The 19,991-nt window shown below is 40.6% G+C and overlaps 1 protein-coding gene across 1 annotated transcript in view; it reads right to left on the bottom strand.

Moving 5' to 3' along the window:
• The window catches only part of cdhr2 (cadherin related family member 2), a 125,824-nt gene that overhangs the window by 67,161 nt on the left and 38,672 nt on the right, over positions 1-19,991 (bottom strand). The window contains exons 7-14 of the mRNA XM_059989905.1: positions 17,377-17,466; positions 13,215-13,331; positions 12,986-13,129; positions 11,250-11,325; positions 10,260-10,378; positions 8,571-8,804; positions 4,338-4,493; positions 2,528-2,692 (exon numbers count right to left, since the gene is read on the bottom strand). Of these exons, the coding sequence (XP_059845888.1) occupies positions 2,528-2,692; positions 4,338-4,493; positions 8,571-8,804; positions 10,260-10,378; positions 11,250-11,325; positions 12,986-13,129; positions 13,215-13,331; positions 17,377-17,466 (1,101 nt within the window). The remainder of the gene's footprint in view (positions 1-2,527; positions 2,693-4,337; positions 4,494-8,570; positions 8,805-10,259; positions 10,379-11,249; positions 11,326-12,985; positions 13,130-13,214; positions 13,332-17,376; positions 17,467-19,991) is intronic.

Here is a 19,991-nt window from a genome sequence, read left to right as displayed (position 1 = left end):
CATGGCGCAATTAGAGATTGGCCGGAATGATGTGGGCAACACTGAGTTGTGGTTGAAAGAAGGCCATAGTTGGGAGCTTAACATCAAACAATATACTTTGCATTGAAATGACTGACAAAAAGGCATAGGCAGTAGTGTAGCTCTGTTGGTGAGAGATGGAATTATATCTATAGAAAGAGGTGACATAGGGTCAGAGAATTTTGAATCTCTGTGGGTGGAGTGAAGAAATTGCAAGGGTGAAAAAAAACATTATGGGAATCATATACAAGCCTCCAAATAGTGCGTTTGAGATTGCAAAGGGAATTCGAAAAGGACGTAATAAGTGTAATGACACAACTGTAATGAGGGATTGGGAAAATCAGGCTGGTGTCAGGTCACAAGACAGGGAATTTGTTGAATGCCTACGAGTTGGCTTTTTAGAGCAGCTTGTGCTTGAGCCTACTCAGGGAAAGGCTCTCTTAGACTGGGTGTTGTGTAATAACCCAGATCTTATTAGGGAGCCCAACGTAAAGAGCACCTTAGGAGGCAGTGAGCATAATATGAGTTAATTCATACTGCAGTTTAAGAGAGAGAAGTATAACTCACGAGTATCAGTATCTCAATGGAATAAAGGGAATTACAAAGGCCTGAGAGAGAAGCTTGCCCAGCTCGATTGGAGGATGGGATACAGGCAGGAATGTCAGCAGAGCAGAGATGGCTGAAGTTGCTGGGGATAGTTCACAAGGTGCAGGATAGATACATCCCAGAGAGGAGGAAGTTCTCACATGGCAGGGGTAGGCATCCATGGCTGACAAAGGAAGTTAAAGACTGCTTAAAGGTCAAGGATAGGGCATATAAGGTTGCAAAAGTGAATGGGAAGTTGGCTGATTGAGATGATTTTAAAATCCAACAAACGGCAACTAAAAAAGCAATAAGAAGGAAAAAAATGAAATATGAAGGCAGACTAGCCAATAATATAAAGCAGGATACCAAAAGTTTTTCAGTTTTATAAAGAGTTAAAGGGAGATGAGAGTTGATATTTATCCATTGGAAAATGATGCTGGTGAGGTAGTAATGGGGGAAAAAGAAATGGCAGATGAATGTAATGGGTAATGGCACACTCACAGTGTGCCAGAGGTCTGTGAGTGTCAGGGAGCAGGAGTGAGTGGCATTGCTATTACAAAGGAAAAAGTGCTAGGCAAACTCAAAGATCTTAAGGTGGATAAGTCACCTGGACCAAAGGGACTACATCCCAGAGTCCTGAGAGAGGCTGCTGAAATGGGGAGAAGATTCAAAAATCAGTGGTGCAGAGGAACTTAGGAGTCCTCATGCAAGACTCCCAGAGGTCAATTTACAGGTTGAGTCTGTGGTAAAGGAGGCAAATGAAATTTTGGCATTTACTTCAAGTGGAATAGAATATAAATGCAAGGAGATAATGTTGAGGCTTTATAAGACACTAATCAGGCTGCACTTGGTGTATTGTCAATCGTTTTGGGCCCCGTATCTCAAAAAGGATGTGTTATCATTGGAGAGAGCCTATAGGAGGTTCACAAGGATGATTCTGGGAATGAAGGGGTTAACAGATGAGGAGCGTTTGGCAGCTTTGGGCCTTACTCATTGGGATTTAAAAGAATGTGTGGGGATCTCATTGAGACCAACTGAATGTTGAAAGGTCTAGAGATGGTGGATGTGGAGGGGATGTTCTCTGTGGTGCAGGTATCCTGAACTAGAAGGCACTGCCTCGAAACTGAGGGGTGGTCCTTGAGAACAGATAGTTTCCTAATGGGTCAGGGCTTCAACGGATATGTCAAGAAGGCAGGTTATTGGGGTTGAGTGGGATCTGGGATCGGCCATGAAGGAATGACGAAGCAGCCTTGATGGGCTGAGAGGCCTAATTCTGTTAATTATGGTCTTATAGTTTATTGAGCTTTTCTAGCAGTTACATTTGAATTGTCAGCACTGATCTGTCCAGGACTTGCCGGAATACACTTTTTAGTATGGAAATCTAGAAACGACTGAGTGTACACGTACTGCATCCAGAAACAGAGGTTTATCTTGTTAGGTTTGCATTGCAATCACCTTTCAGATCCATGGTTTCAGTAGGGAATGCAGGATTGTGTACTAACATGGAGAGCTCTATTTCAATACTTTTAGTTATCTTCTTTATGGGCTTCTAAATAACTTCATACTTTTCTTTAACTCTAACTTCAATATTAATAGATTTAAACTACCCTTGAATTTAAGGGTACTTGAAACTATTAAATTTAATCAAGCTTACACAACTGGAAATGTTCGACGCAGCTTTTCAGATTACAAAAGCACATTGCTAGTTTCTCAAGGATGGGAGCACAACTGTAAGCTGACCAAGGGGCATTAGCTGTTCGTACTTCACTATTGGACTCAGTGCCAGCAAAGAACATGTCATGCAGTCATCCCAGTTAAGAAAGGCAATGTGGAACCAGAGGGGAAATGTAGCAATATGTCTTGCCTAGCAAAAATTATTCCAACACTTCAGCTTAGGGTCATTAATAGTAAAAATAGAACCTACCGTAACTGTTCCAACTACAGTCCCAACACTTGCATGTTCTTTCACACACAGCAGATATGTCTGCTCTGGGAACTTTGGACTGTGATCATTTATGTCCAAGATATTGATCGTCACATTAACTGTGGAGCAACAATTGATATCATTGCCTGTATCATTTGCAACAATCTAGGAAAGAATTTCAAGACATTATTATTGAATATTTGCATTTGACATAGGATTTGAATCAAAAGTATTTTTAGCTAAATCCTACCAAAATAACCATTGATAGATAATAAGTTTAGACTTCCAACAGAAAGTCATTAACTTTACTCTGCAGACTTGATAGAGTTTGATGTATATTTATCAAGAGTAATTTGTATTTGCATTGATAATTAACATGCCAAGGTATTTCATAAAAGGCATAGGATAAAGTAAACACAAGTATGGGAAATCAAGAACTAGAGAGAGTAGGTTTAAGGAGAGAAGCAAAAGATTTTATTTTGAATAAGGTGAGAAGGAAACTAAGGGGTAACATTTTTACACAAAGGGCGGTGTGTATGTGAAATGAGCTTCCAGAGGAAGGTGCAATAACAACTTTGAAACAATTTTTGGACAGGTACTTGGATAAGGAAGATTTAGAAAAGACTGTGTCAAATATGATCAACTGGGAATAACTCAGATGAGCATCTTGGTCAGCATGGAAGACTTGGGCTGAAAGGCCTGATTCGGTATATGACTATATTAGCAAGTATGTTTGAGGGCTTGATAAGGATGGAAAAATGAAAATTCTTAGTGAGTAGACCCCACACCATAAGGGGAAGATGAATAACAGTCAAGGAGGCAGCAGGCTTTTGGATGCACTGCAGTTACAGATGACTTGGAGAGTACCATGATAGTTATTTCTAGGGTGAAAATAGCATGGATAATAATTTTAGAAGAAGAGTCAATGAGGGATTGAGGGAAATTACATTATAGAGGGAGAAGCAAATCACCTTTTGAAGGAAAGGTTGAGTGATGATGGTCAGAAAACTCAATAAGGACTCAAATTGGATTTTCTGGATCATTTTAAGATAATGGTGTGAGACAGGTTATGGAGGCTGGAAGAGAAGTAGATTGCTGAAGTATCAAATCTTGTCAATTCATTCAAGTCAAACAAGCATCCTGACAAAAATCAGATGCTTATGGGGTCCAAGGGTCCACTTGCTAGAGCAGTGCAATTGGGTTACATGTATATAAGCTGATATTCATTGATGAGAGTAACATGGACATATGTTGATCAATAAGCCATTCCTTCATTCATGCTGACTCTAGCATTCAATAAAATCATAGCTTATCTTCCATCTTAATATCATTTACCTAAATTAGTTCCAGATCCCTTGAATTCCCCGAAGCAAAATTTGCCAACAGGCAGCCTGTATGTGAGGAAGTGGAGTATTAAACATCATCCTTGATAGATTCCGGATTTAATAATAGTGGGAGGAGGCAGCATGATTGGTAGAAGAAACACCATTGCTGGAAGTGCTGTAGCTATGATTGGTAAGTGAAGATAGCCTCACAACATAGAGCATAGTGGCCAGGAATTGGAAATAGGAAGGTATAATCAGCTTTTTAATGCAATAGTGTGTCAATGATGCACAATGGAAGATGATCGGCTTTAGATGAAATAAAAGTCACTCCAACCCTCATCCTGTTCAATTTACTACTTGCTTCCAATCTAATTTCAATCTATCATCGTACCATGTCCAAGGAATTTTAACAGTTGTTCCTGCCTCAGCTCCTCCGACCTTGTTTAAAAAAATATTTGTGACTTTATTGTTGAAGCAAATCTTACCTCAATATTTATAAACTTCAGTTGCTCATAGTCAATGATTTGTGAATTTTGTACAATTATTTGTACCATTCCTTCATTTATGATCTCTTTTGGGGAGACACTGAAAGCGTTTGCATATTTTCCATCCAAGTACAGCATGAAGGTTCCATTAGCACCCTGTGGTTGTGCACATGACAAACAAAGTTGTGAGTATATACAGATATAACCGACATGGAACAAAATCAGTTAGGGTTTTCAACTCAGATTTATAATTCAAATATATATTTCTCATTGAAGCAATACATGCACATTCCAGGTCTGCAGAAAAGAATCTTCTTCAAAGATAAATCCAACCAAGATTTCAGTCAGAAAGTTTACCTTCGAGGAATAGTACCCGCTCCATTTGTTGCATCCAAGATACTCCCTAATGACTGTGTCTCTAATGACCCATCAGTTACACTGATAAAGTTTAAAGAGAACACCATATCATTGGACTAATCACCAGAGGTGACAAATGCCAAAGCCATCAGAAAGTTAACAAGCAAGAGTCATCAAGTCATAAAACACCATAGCATAGAAACAGGCCCTCTGGCTCATCTCGGCTGTGTCAAACTATTAATCTGCCAAGTCCCGTGAGCACTGCCAGCTCATTCCACACTCTCACTGCCCTCTGAGAGAAGAAGTTGCCTCTGATACTCCCCCTAAACATTTCATCTTTCAACCTTAACTCATGACCTCCAGTTGTAGTCTCACCTAACCTCAGTGAAAAAGCCTACTTGCATTAATCCTATCCATACCCCTCATAATTTTATATATCTCTATCAAATCTCCCCTTAATTTTCTACATTCCAAGGAATAAAATTGTAACCTATTCAACCTTTCTCTATAACTCAAGTTCTCAAGTCATGGCAAGATCCCTGTAAATTTTCAATGCATTCATTCAATCTTATAAACATCTTTCCTGTAGGTAGGAGACCAAAACTGCGCACAATATTCCAAATTCAGCCTCAACAATGTCTTGTACAACTTCTACATAACAGCCCAACTCCTGTACTCAATACTTTTATAAAGCTTTCTTTAAAACCCTATCTACCGTACCTATGATGACATTTTAAAGGAAATAGGAATCTATATTCCCAGATCCCTCTGTTTTTCCTCACAACTGTAACACCCCACACTTGTCTGCATTAAATTCCATCTGCCATTTTCAGCCCATTTTTTCAGCTGGTCCCATTCCTGCTGCAAGCTTGGATAGTCTTCCTTGCTGCCCACAACACCTCCAATCTTGGCGCCATCTGCAAATTTGCTGCTTCAGTTTACTACCTTGCCATCCAGATTGTTGATATAAATGACAAGGAAGAATGGACCCAGCATCAATCTCTAAGGCACACCACCAGTCACAAGCCTCCATTCAGAGAAACAACCATCTACTACTGCTCTCTTGCTTCTCCCGTAAAACCAATGTCTAATCCAATTTACTATCTCAGTTTGATTGTCAAGCAACCAAACCTTCTTAACCAACCTCCCATGCAACATCTTGTCAAGGACCTTGCTAAAACCCATGTGGACACCATCTACTGCCTTTCATCATCTTTCCTGGTAACTTCCTCAAAAAATTCTATATGATTGGTTAGACACAACTTACCACACACAAATGCACGCAACCTATCCCTGATCAGTCTCTGTCTATCTAAATGCTTACATATCCAGTCCCTTGGAATACCTTCCAATAACTTGGCAACTATTCATAAGTCCCTGGCTTATTCTAGAGCCTTTATTAAACAACAGAAGAACATTTGATATCCTCCAGTCCTCCAGCACCTCACCCATGGCTAAGCACTTTTTAAATATCTTTGCTAGGGCCCCTGCAATTTATGCACTAGACTCCCACAGGGTCTGAGGGCACTGCTTGTCAGGCCCAGGGCATTTATCCACACTAATTTGCTATGATAGCAAACACCTCCTCCTCTGTAATCTGTATAGGGTCCATGGCCTTACTGCTGCTTTGCCTCACTTCTATAGACTCGATGTCCATCACTCAAGTAAATACAGATGCAAAAGTCCATTTAAGATGGGTTAAGAAATCCATTTAAGATCTATTAAGTCTTTTGGCTCTATGCAGAGATGACTACTCAGACCTTCCAAAGGATCAATTTTGGCCCTTTCTATCCTTTTGCTCTTAATATATCTGTAAGAGCCCTTGGGATTCACATTAATCTTATTTGATAGAGCAATTTCATGCATTTTTGAGCCCGGCTGATTTCCTTAAGTGTTCTCTTGCATTCTTTATAATCCTCAGTGCCTCATTTGCCTCATTTGGTCCATATCTTCTGTGCACCTCCTTCTTTTTCTTAACCAGGGCATCAATATGTCTTGAAAACCAAGGTTCCCTAAACCTGTTAGCCTTGCCTTTTATTCTAACATGAACATACAAACTTTTTACTCTCAAAATTTCATTTTTTGAAGGCCTCCAACTTACCAAGTACACTCTTGCCAGAAATCAACCTGTCCAAATACACATCAAATGAAAAAAAATCCTGAACTCCACACTCCAACACCGGCCACTTTGGCCACTTGGCTTGAACCTAACTTTCCATTGCTAAATGCCTAATTATGCACAGTCGAACATCTTTGTGGGAACTGTGGTGTCCTGTTAGCTTCTTTTGAACTCTTTCCAACTATGCAATCCAACGTTTCCTTGGGAACTGTGGTGAAGAGAATGTTCCAACAGTCCCCACTCACGTTTTTAAATTCTCAATCTTGCTACACAATCCAGCAACTCCTCAGGAGATCTGGCACACAAATGGTTGTGGTTGTCCTGTTGAACCACAATCAACTTGGAGCTCAGTGCCCTCAGAACTGTGGAGATGTATATTGAGGTCATAAGAAATGGGTCTGCACTCCACTCACTCATCATGAGCAACTCAAAAGTTATCACCTTTTCAACATACAAATTCCTGGGTATCATTATTTTGCTGGAGCTCATGTGGGAGAACCAGATCTTCATTAACAAAATGGCTCAGCAGGAAGTATACATCTTGTGGCAGTTGGTAAAATTGCATCTTCCCCAAATGTGCAAGTGCAATTCTACAATGGTATCCTCACATGAGCCATTACTATCTGGTTTGGAGCAGCACCCTCTCACGGTATATGGAAACTACATTGAAATATCAGCTCAGCAGAAAAGGTCATTGGCTACAGTCTACAATCAATGCTGGACTTTTCTGTGTCTGAGACAAAGAAACAGGCAGGCAGAATCATTGCAGACACTACCCACCCTGCAAATCACCTTTTCCAAAAGCTCCTTTCAGGGAAGTGCGATACAGCTAGTAAAACAAGAACTTCACACCATCTTAAAATGTTCCCCCCCCCAGATAATTAATCTGATCAAGAATTCTAGTTACCCTCCCCACCCACCACCACCACCCTTTATCCATTACTCCATCACTGCACTACATTGTAAACAATTTAAAACACTTTTTATACATTGTAAATTATTTAACTATTATACTGTTATTTAACAATTTATACACATTTTATTCCATATCTGTTCTTTAACCTCTAAATTTATTGACCTTTTTTATATACGTCTTTATTCATTATTATGATTGAATATTGTTGTTGTTTCTTTTTGGTGCAATGTTGCGCCCAGACCAACACACCACAGCAAATTCCAAATACATGTAAATGACCTGTATATGGTAAATACAATTGATCCTTGACATGTTAAAGAAGTAATTTCTTAGTTTTACTGCAGTAAACATTAGAAAATGTACAAAAAATTGCCATCCTCCAGCTTATTCACAAAGGCAAAAGTAAAATAGTAAAAAGTAAAAGTAAAATTTTAATTGTAATAATATGCAGTACAAAAATTAGGAAATATCAGAGAAGACATTGCAACCTATGCAAATGGACTAGGATACCATGAGCAACTGATGCAGCTTGCCAATGTCAAGGTACCCCGTAAGTAAAGCTTGCAGAGGTGATTAGTGAGAGGTGAAGGGGAGACAGAGATGAGTAGTCATTTAGAGTTTCATAATGCTCCAAGAAAGTAAATAACAAATTCCATCACTGATTTAAAGAAAACCATCAATTCATTTTAAAATTGTTTTTGAGATACACTTAGTTCAATTTTGTTAGAAGTACATACAAATCCTTTTCCCTTATAGATGTATGACCTTGAGGCATTGCCTTCAGTTTAAAAGAGTATAAAATATAGAAATGCAAGGATTAAAGGACATTGGAAAGGCATACCTTATCAGGATCACGAGCCACTATAGTTAAACCTTTCACTGGCGTTCCTGACGGATCGTGTTCAAGAACTGAAGTGGTAAATGAGTTTATTTTTGAACTTTCATGAAAATTGCAAGCATTAAGAGTACAATTATAAAAGGCAGGTGTGTTGTCATTGCAGTCAGTCACTGTGATGGATACAGTTGTATTTGCAGAGGCATCTGTTCCATGGATATTGGGGTTCTTTTCTTTGGCCTAGAGGAAAGTAAAAAAGAATTGAGACTTGGATTTATCATTTAGCAGCTAACATTTTGGAGAAAAATCTTAAATATTTTTGTACATTTACTATAAGTTATTTTTCCTGTGTGACCATATTTGACAATCACGCATTGTAGCTCAGGACTGATCATAGAAAGTTTGAGTTCAGATTCCTATCTTCATTGTCAGTTTAAGTCAGCTACCATTATTTCAGTTTTTTGGCTGCATTTAATTAAGTTTTACTTCAGAATTTCTTCTTCTGTGCTGATGCTTGCCATTCTTTCTGTTTGGAAATAAAATCCCAAATGCTCTGGAGTCAGGGGAGTCCTCCTATTCCTTTTGAGACCACAGCTATGATGATCAACAGAATAACTTTCATTTTGTTCAGCAGCTACAGGAGCTACTGAAGAAGTAGTCCTTGTATCTGCTACAAACCATTTTCTTATTGGAGTACCTCAAAGGAACTAAGCCCATCATTTACAACTCATTTCTACTATAAAAATTGCAGAACCGGCTTTGGCTGTGAAACATTGCAAACAAAGGTGCAAAAATAGTCTTTATTAATATATTTTAAAACAAACAGGATAAAATGCACATCATGTAGTTTATCTACTGTAAGAGAATCTAATCTGGAATAATGAGTTTTTTCTGGCCTCATCACTTCCTATCTGATGAATTCAAGGGGAGGGGGACACATTATGTCAATGGGTTTTGAGCTACTCTATTTATTTTACCCAGGATATAGCATAAAGTTCAAAATTCTGATAAAAAGAATACTTTTTCTTTCATAATGGATTCTCTGAATACTGCATCAATGTGTAGATTAATACTATTTCATCCAGTACATTGTCAGCCTCTGACAACCAATTCCAACTCATGGCCTTCACGTGTGGCATAGTTCTTATGCCTGGCGGAGCTGTTCTCACTCACAGGGGAAGGGGCAAAGGCGGGCCACTGGCGTCTTAAAACCAGTTGCTCCAGTCAGATGAGGCTCATTAAACATGGATGGTAGCTCACCTAGGAGAGGGAAAACTCCAATTTCAAACCTCCGCTGCCTTGCAGCTATTCCCGCTCACGGGAAAGGCTTTGGGAGTGAACCCTGAGGAAGAGTCCGGAGTCGGAGTCCTGAAGGCGGCTGACTGCTGTACCCAGCGCCGACACGGCAACTCCTGCGATGTTGCTGGCACCAAACCGTACCGACTCATCATTGCTTTGGACCTGTCATCGGCATGGAGGGGGGGGGACCCACTGCATGGGCAACAGACGGATCTCCATATCAACTCTGCCCTGGCTTGCACCCTGGGGAAGCCACACCCAGTGACTACCAGAGGGGCAGTACCCATGGTCGACCACAACCGACAGAGGCCACACACATAATACGTTATAGAATCTTAAATATACAATCTACCTTACATTATATTTTACAGAATATGTTCCTTTGTTTCTACTTACTATAACATGCAGTTCAACAACTGTATTAAATTCAAAAAGATTTTCTCTGTCCAGTAACTCCTTAACACGTATTTCTCCATTCAGAGGATCAATTTCAAATAATCCTGGAGGCTTTGAACCTGCATAAAACATGAAAGGCTGACAAAGACTGTATTTTCTTCATGGAAAAACAGAGCAATTTTTGATCCATCCCTATCTGGTCATTTTTGTTTAATAGTTTGTCATACTAATTTCAAACAGGTTAACAACAAGCTACATTGCAATGTTTTCAAGATTTGGAGAGTACATTTCACTCCATCATGATCCAGTACACTCTTCCATCTTCAGCAAAACACACTCCTTTCTTAGCCTGCCCTAAGAGGCACACCTACTAGTTTATCTTGCACTTTCCAACCACTTAAGACCCCAAATAGGTGAAATCATTTGCACTTTTGCAATTTAGTGTTTGTTAAATAATCTCCTCTACATGGGGAAATAAAAACAAGATTGGGGAACTATTCCATTTGCATGTGTGACCGAGAACTTTTAGTTCTTGTTCACTTTAATTTCTATGAGGTTCAACACACGCTGGAAAAACAACAGCCTATCTTCAAAGTAAGTAAACTGAAGCCTCAAAATTTAATGCTACCAGTATTTCTACTTTTTATCAGAACGAGTTATTTGAGATAAATTGTCATCAACTTAGATTTATCCTCTGCACAGATGTTGTGTAATTTTTGATTTTCTGTTTTTATTTTTTTTGTTGTTGCACTCATCTAAAAGTGCAGGAGCAATGTAGAAAATTAACCAGCAGTGAAATTAAAAAGGATATAAATTATTCAAAGTGGGTGATCTCTTCTTGGTGTAATAAGAATAATATTTTGATTTTATCATACACTCAATTGCCTGATAGTGTGGGAAATTTACAGCAAAATTTTAAATGAAATTAACACCCAGATTCAGATTACCAGAAGTGTAAAAGTAGAGAATGAAAACACTATGTCTACCTACTTTGAATAGCATATGTTATTTCGTCCTTAATTCCTCGATCACCATCTATGGCGAAAACACGAAATACTGACAAACCCTGCAAAACAAATGTAATTCAAAACCCTTTTCTGCAGTTAGTTCAGACAGTTGAATGATTTACATAACTAATGGTGAAAATTATGAAATATTAAATTACTGACTATTTCAGTCTTTCTGTTACATCTCAAATTATTTAATTGTGTTGCTGTGTTTATTCATATTTTATTCCATGTTTCCTTTTTAAATCATACAGTATAGCAAGCACATTGAAGTATACAAAAACTTTACATATATGGTACACTATAAAAACTTCTTTAAAAAACTGATTTGCAAGGTCCACATCTATTGTGGCCTACTTCAAATATTTCCCATCTACATGAAGCCAACCTTACCAGTTAGTGGGATCAAAGTTGTGAAATGTTCAAGACAAACAGCATTATCTACACAGAATTGCTTTCCCTATCCAATCCCAAACATTGTCCCAGCTAAAGGCGAATCCACTGGTTCAAAATCACGATTTAAGTTTCTAAATTACTCATTCATATCACAAGATAGTATGTGGTTATAAAAGTCTTTTGAAATTTGAGAATGAATAAGTGATTACATATTGCTTCCATCTTCCCCCCAGGGAAATCCATTCCATAAACCATTCTCTTAGCACAGAGAGATTGTTAATGCCCAAATGTGGATGGATAGAGGAGAATGGTGGATGTCATTTAATTTTGAATAAGCCAAGGAAGTCTGGCTTCAACATGACCGTTCATTCTATAATAGCCCAATGTGGATACAATTCACACTTCCTCAACTTTTGTAACCCAAGTTTTCCGCTAATCTCTTGTCCACAATCTCTCATCCAACTTGCCATTCACCATTTCTTCTGACCTTAAAGGTATAATCTTTCATGCTCTATTTTCTATTGACCATCTCACCCTGACCATCCATGATCTCACTCCCTTTAGGCCTTCCTTCAGTGAATGATCTTTCTCTACTGGCCCATCTATAATCCATCTGCAATGTTTCCTCTGTGGTTACTAGTTGCATGTTAGTGTGGGGCTTTCACTAGACTACTAGACAACCACTCACTTCTTCTGAACGTCAATTCAAAGAAAGAAAAAAAACACTACAAATACTGCTAAGATTAAATTTTGGGTTGTGGGGTGGAGATACATCCCTACCAAAGGAGGTGTAACGCACTCCTTCCTTCTGCTAGCCTGCAGGTTACCCTTGGGCAAGGTGTAGCTCCTGCTTAGCCTCCTGAACAGGGTCACATGAAGCCATGGAAGCAGGTGGTGGATGGACACATGAGCAGTTGGTTAATATCACAAGTCCTAGTTATGCGACCACTGACTCCAGGCAGACAATCTCTGAAGAGTATTGATAATGGCAGGGGCTATCCATCCTGTAAAGACACTGCCCAGAAGAACGCAATGGTAAAACATTTCTGTAGAAAAATTTCCCAAGAATAATGGCTGCCATAGACCATGATTGCCTACATAATATGACATGGAGCATAATGACGATGAAGATTAAATAGACACAAGAAACCCACGGGAACCCCATTCCCAGTCATTCTGACCCCAGTTTCCACTCTTTTCCCATCTCCTTAGAAGTACTGGAGACAAAACTTCAATAGATTATTTATTTACTTCACCCCTCTTCCACCTTCGTACAATAGCTTTAAACTTTCTGAGCAATATATACTAGCAATGCATACATACCACTGCTGAATCCTCAGAGACTGTGGTTTGATAAGGGGTGTTCTGGAATATTGGGTTTATGTCAGGAACATCTTTAATATTAATAACCGCAAATGCAGAAGATGTTTGAATAATAAATTTTCCATTATATAGTCCACCAAAATCCTAGAAAACAAACACTATATTTATTCAGAACTTAAACCAAGAAAAAATTAATACAGTAATTTAATCAAAATAATTTGAACCTTACTGAAGCATTGATCTTTAATTGGTAATGCGTGCTTTTCTGGTTGTAATTCAGTGTACCATTCAAAATAACACTTCCATTCTGCTGAATTTCAAAAAGATAAGGGTCATCTGGCAGAACCTGGAACAGGATGAAAAAACAGAGTTATCCAGCTATTTAGAAGCCATCAGAAACTTTATGACTCACTAGTATATGATTCATACAATGAGTGGTACAATTCACATAACACAGGAGCAGTTATCATGAGAGATTCTGCAGATACTAGAAATCTGGAGCAACACACACAAGGTGCTGAAGGAATTCAGCAGGTCAGGTAGCATCAGCGGAGGGAAATGTCAGTTGACACTTTGGGCAAAGATCCTTCATAAGGACAGTTGCTGGAGCTTTTGAGCATGGTATATCTTCAGTTAAGCACACACTTGGTGTTTCTTTTCTGAAATGGTTTTTGTTCTGGTGTTGAAATTGATAGAAAAGTAACTACACAGTGCTGTGCAAAAAACCTGAGGCACATACAGTATACTTTTATACTTTTATACTTCTTGATGGAAAATAACAAAGGCAGGATTTCCTGTATAATTATCAAACAGAAAACTTAGTAATTTCAGAATTAAGTGTGCTGTTTCCATACATCAATAATATTGTGGTACAAATATTGGTATGTAGCATTCTAAATCACAAGAAATTCCGTAGATGTTGGAAAGCCAAAGCAACGCCCAGAAGATGCTGGAGGAACTCGGCAGGCCAGGCAGCATCTGTGGAAATGAATAAACAGTTGATATTTTGGGCAGAGACTCTCCCTCAGGATCTGAAAGGAAGGAGAAGATGCCAGAGTAGAAAGGCCGGGGGAGGAGGAGGAGGATAGCCAGGAGGTGATTGGTAAAGCCGGGTGGGTAGGAAAGGTAAAGGGCTGGAGCAGAAGCAATGTGCTAGGAGAGAAGAGTGGACCATAGGAGAAAGGGAAGGAGGAAGTGCACCCGGAGGAGGTGATAAGCAGGAGGTCAGAGTGGAGAATAGTAAAAAAAAGAAGGAAGGGAATAAAAAATTATTTTTTACCGGAAAGAGAATTTGATCTCCATGTCATCAAGTTGGAGGTTACCCAGACAGAATATAAGATGTTGCTCCTGCACCCTGTGGGTGTCCTCATCATGACAATCGACCAACAGGAGTGGAAATTGGAATTCAAATGTTTGGGCACCAGAAAATTGTGCTTTTGGTGGATGGAGTGGAAGTGCTTTACGAAGTGGCCCCCCAATTTACGATGGACTTACCAACATAGAGAATGCCAGACAGGGGGCACCGGACACACAGGTGACCCAGCAGATTCAAAGGTGAAATGTTGCCTCACCTGGGAGGACTACTCAGTCCCTGAAAAGAGGTGACTGGGCCAGTGGTAGCACTTTGGCTGCTTGGAGGGGTAAGTGCCAGGAGGGAGACGAGTGGGGAGGGATGAATGGACAAGAGAATCATGGAAGAAGCAATCCCTGTGAAAAGCAGGGAGCAAAGGGAGGTAAATATATGTTTGGTGGTAGAATCTCTTTGGAGATGATGGAAGTTGCAGAGAATGAAGTGTTGGATGCAGAGGCTCGTGGGGTAGTAAATAAGGACAAGAGGAGCTCTATCATTGTTAAGGCAGTGGGGGAGATGGTGTGATCGCAGATGCCTGGGAAATGGAGGAGATTCAGATGAGGCCAGCATCAACGGTGGAGGAAGGGAAACATAATCTTTGAAGGAGGAGGACACCTTTGACATCCTGGAAAGGAAAACCACATCCTGAGAACAAATACAGCCGAGACAAAGGAACCAAGAAAAGGAAATGGCATTTTTACAGGAGATGGGTGAAAAGGGGTATAGTTAAGGTAACACGGGAAAAGATGTCGGTTGACAGTCTGTCTCTGGAGATGGAGGCAGAGAGATCAAGAAAGGGAGGGGGTGTCAGAAATGGACAAAGAGCAGGGTGGAAGTTGGAGAAAAAACTGGTAAAATTGACAAGATTAGCATGGGTGCATGAAGAACCACCAATGCAGTAGTCAATGTAATTGACTTTATTTCTTACTTCCTTCAGAGACATGAGTAAAAATCTTTACGTTATGTCTCCCGTCAGTATGTGCAACGTGCGATTTAAAGTAAACTGTATTAAATAATATGTACAACAGGAGAGTCAGTATAGCGTAGAAATACAATTGTATCAGCGTGAATTAATCAGTCTGATGGCCTGGTGGAAGAAGCTGTCCAGGAGCCTGTTGGTCCTGGCTTTTATCCTGTGGTACCATTTCCCAGATGGTAACAACTGGAACAGTTTGTGGTTGGGGTGACTCAGGTCCCCAATGAACCTTTGGGCCCTTTATACACACCTGTCTTTGTAAATGTCCTTAATAGTGGGAAGTTCACATTGACAGATGTGCTGGGCTGTCCGCACCACTCTCTGCAGAGTCCTGTGATTGAGGGAAGTACAGTTCCCATACCAGGCAGTGATGCAGCTGGTCAGGATGCTCTCAATTGTGCCCTTGTAGAAAGTCCTTAGGATCTGGGGACTCATGCCAAACTTCTTCAACCATCTGAGGTGAAAGAGGTACTGCTGTGCTTTTCTCACCACACAGACAGTATGTACAGACCACGTGAAGTCCTCAGTGATGTGTATGCTGAGGAACTTAAAGCTGTTCGCGCTCTCAACCCAGATCCATTGATATCAATAGGGGTTAGCCTATTGACATCAAAGGAGGAAGAGTTGGCAGGCATTACTGGGAAGGTTGGAATATTGATTGTTCTAGGTTGCTTAATGAGAAGGCCAGCATAGCCTTGGCCCACACAGTTTCTCGTGGTTACTACTTGAGTCTGAAGAAGATGGGAGAAGCCAAAGGTAAAATTGCTGAGGGTGAGGACCAGTTCTGCCAGACAGAGGAGTATGGTAGTGGAGTGGAATTGGTTGGTTGTTTTATTGAGGAAGAAGCAGAGATCTTTAAGTCATTCTTGGTGGGAGATGGAAGTGAATAGGGACTGGACATCTATGGTGAAAATGAGGCAGTCAGGACCAGGGAATTGCAAGAGGAAATCGAGAGCATGAGAAGTGTTGTGGACATAGGTGGAAAGGGGTTGAACCAAAAAGGATAGAATGAAGTCGAGGTACGAGAAGACATTAGTTCAGTGTGGCAGGAGCAGACAGAGGCAATGGGCTTACCTGGGCAGTCAGATTTGCGGATTTTGGGTAGGAGGTAGAAGCAAGCAGAATGGAGTAAGGGAACCATGAGGGTGGTGGCAGTGTATGGGAGATCTGCTGCGTAGTTAAAGTCAGTGATGGTGTCAGAGGCAGTTTTCTGATCTGGAGGCCCAAAGGTTCATTGGGTCCAGAGTGGGGTCCTCCTCAAGGTAAGAGGAGGTGTTTGAGAGTTGCCATCTGGAGTAGAAGCCAGTCCACTACACTACAACAACGCCCCCATGTTGGATGGTAATGTTGTGATCGGTGAGGAGAGACTGGTGAGTAGTGTGTTGTGAGGGGGTAGCACTCTTCAAAAGATTTTACTGAAGTTTATGTTTCTTGGGGTTTTTTTGCAACATGATGGCAATCTTTATACTTCAACTGAATAAAGACACAAAAGACCACAGATGCTGGAGTCTAGAGCACCAAACAATCTACTGGAGGAACCCAGCAGGTTAAAGCAGCATCTGTGGGATGAAAGGAACGTCTTGATGCAGGTTTTCAATCCAATATGTTGATAATCCCTTTCCTCCCGTAGATTCTGCTTGACCGGCTGAGTTCCTCCAGCACCTTATCTGTTGTACCAAGTGAATGAAGTTTGTGCTGAAATATTAGTTAAATTTTCCAGAGGTTTTCTACCCATTTTCAGAGTTATGAATTTATAAGAAGGATGGGCCCCAAACATGAATACAATAAACTGAAGATAAGTGTTTCCAGCAATGGGATGGCCTTGTTTGCCTTTCTGCTGTTCCATTCTCCTTTTCAAAATAAAGGTTCCCATTTATTTTGATTGCCAATGGAGCAATTGTTCTAAAAATAAAATTGGGTCATGTCAAGCAGCAGCTCTCTCAAAGCTGTTTTTCAAAAGTATGTTCATCAGGAACTGTTATCACAAGAAGCCAGAAGTAACAAATAATAGAAATTAAATCAAATCACTGCCATTTCTTGGTTTTCCTATAACACTGTACTTACTTCTACAATCTTGTACTGTACCGTTCCAGCAGGTCCTTGATCATTATCCACTGCCTTTACATTAAATAATATTGCACCTTCACTTTCATTCTGTAAAAAATAAGTATATTCAATAATTATATGATGGGAAGAATTTAAATGGAGTGCATTTTTTTCTTCAGTGCTTTGATCGAGGTATGACTGTGCAGGCACGCGGATGTCAGCGAGTCAGACCGGCGGGAAGAATTTAATAAGGAGACAGCTTTATCGAGCGGATATTGGAGTAGAGGGAGTCAGAGTAGGAGGGCTTTGATTCAGCAGGGCTTCGGCGATAACGGGTTGAAGCGAGGGGGGGTTACTAGTGAAGAATACGAAACATGTCAGTGAGGCCGGTGTTCTGTACTGTGTGTCGGATGTGGGATGTCTGGGAGACTCCCATACCCCTGGACAGCCACGTCTGAGCCAGGTGCGTCGAGCTGCAGCTCCTTAGGGACCATGTTAGGGAACTGGAGTTGCAGCTTTGTCTGGTCAGAGACAGTCAGATGATAGAGAGGAGCTATAGGCAGGGAGTCACACCGGGCTAAGGAGACAGATAAGTGGGCAACAGTCAGAGAGGGAAGGGTAAGAATCAGATACTAGAGAGTACCCCCGAGGCTGTCCCCCTTAATAATTACTCATGTTTGAGTACTGTTGGGGGAGGGGTGGGGGAATGACCTAACTAGGGGAAGCAACAGTGGCCTCACCTCAGGCACAGAGTCTGGTCTTGTAGCTCAGAAGGGTAGAGAAAGGAAGAGGATGGCAGAAGTGATAGGGGTCTCTATAGTTAGGGGGTCAGACAGGCGGTTCTGTGGATACAGAAAAGAAACACAGATGGTAGTTTGCCTCCCAGATCCCAGGGTCCAGGATGTTTCTGTTCACGTCCACAATATCCTGAAGTGGGAAAGTGAACAGCCAGAGGTTGTGGTACATATCGGTACCAATGACATAGGCAGGAAAAGGGAAAAGGTCCTGAAAATATTGAGAAATATACCTGGCATAACCACTCATAACCACTATATACCTGAAACATAATCACTATGTATTAGCTATTTACTATACTATGTAATCACTTCTAGGTACCAAATATTAATATATATTATTAGACACATTTTGTTATGTGTTGTTTTCACTAGATACTTTGTACTCTTTTAGCTGCATATTATGGCACTTACAGAACACCTGTTTGTTTAGCAGCACTATTAGCTGAGATGTATCCCATGTATTACACTCAACCTTTGTTTAGTACGAGATCATGGTGATGGACAGGATGCTGCAAGCAGGAATGTAATGTGAGGGAGGTTGTCTGGAAAACATAATCTTGGCCAGGAATAAGGTCCCAATGCGAACGGGTGAAACATAATGGTGGCACACCGCAGGCTAGGCAAGAGCAATTAATTAATTCATATATAAATGATATGCAATTAAAACTCAATTGGGTATGGCTATGAAACCAAAATGTAACTGAGATAAGAAATTACTACAAAGAATGCTGTACACCGGAGCTCGGCGGGCTTTTGGTGACAAGTTCATTGATTGCCTCAGCCTTTGTTTGCAAATAAAGGTTTAATTTTCTTGAAGAATTGTCTGTGTCTCCAGGTCATTTCAAGTAACCACGACAAAAACAGACTACAGAAAGGTTAAATACATTAATGATTTAGATGAAGGGATTAAAAGTAACAATAGCAATTTGCAGATGACACAAAGCTGGGTGGCAGTGTGAAATATGAGGAGGATGTTAGGAGAATGCAGGGTGGCTTGGACAGGTTGGGTGAGTGGGCAGATGCATGGCAGATGCAGTTTAATGTGGATAAATGTGAGGTTATCCACTTTGGTGGCAAGAACAGGAAGGCAGATTACTATCTGAATGGTGTCAAGTTCATAACAAGGGGAGTGCAGTATAGGAGCAAAGAGGTCCTTCTGCAGTTGTACAGGGCCCTGGTGAGATCACACCTTCAGTTTTGATCTCCAAATTTGAGGAAGGACATTCTTGCTATTGAGGGAGTGTAGCGTAGGTTCTCGACGTTAGTTCCCGGGGTGGTGGGACTGCCATATGTTGAAAGATTGGAGCAACTGGGCTTGTATACACTGGAATTTAGAAGGATGAGAGGGAATCTGATTGAGACATATAAGGTTATTAAGGGATTGGACAAGCTAGAGGCAGGAAACATGTTCCCAATGTTGGGGGAGTCCAGAACCAGAAGCCACAGTTTAAGAATAAGGGATAGGCCATTTAGAATGGAATTCAGGAAAAACTTTTTCACCCAGGGAGTTGTGGATCTATGGAATGCTCTGCCTCAGGCAGTGGAGGCCAATTCTCTGGATGCTTTCAAGAAAGAGTTAGATACAGCTCTTAAAGATAGTGGAGTCAAGGGATATGGGGAAAAGGCAGTAACGGGGTACTGATTGTGAATGATCAGCCATGATTACATTGAATGGTGGTGCTGGCTCGAAGGCTCGAATGGCCTACTCCTGCACCTATTGTCTATTGAAGGTAGGAAAGAAGCTGAGAAGCAGGTCGTCAAAAGTAGTAATCTCGCGACAGTGAGAATAGGAATTGAATGAGGTGGAGGATAAATGCGTGGCTGAGGGATGGAGCC

The sequence above is a fragment of the Hypanus sabinus genome, chromosome 15, assembly GCF_030144855.1.
Source record: "Hypanus sabinus isolate sHypSab1 chromosome 15, sHypSab1.hap1, whole genome shotgun sequence".
In the NCBI taxonomy this organism is placed as follows: Eukaryota; Metazoa; Chordata; class Chondrichthyes; order Myliobatiformes; family Dasyatidae; genus Hypanus; species Hypanus sabinus.
Note: the sequence above shows the minus strand (reverse complement) of the source record. Positions and strands in the feature narration are given on the sequence as shown.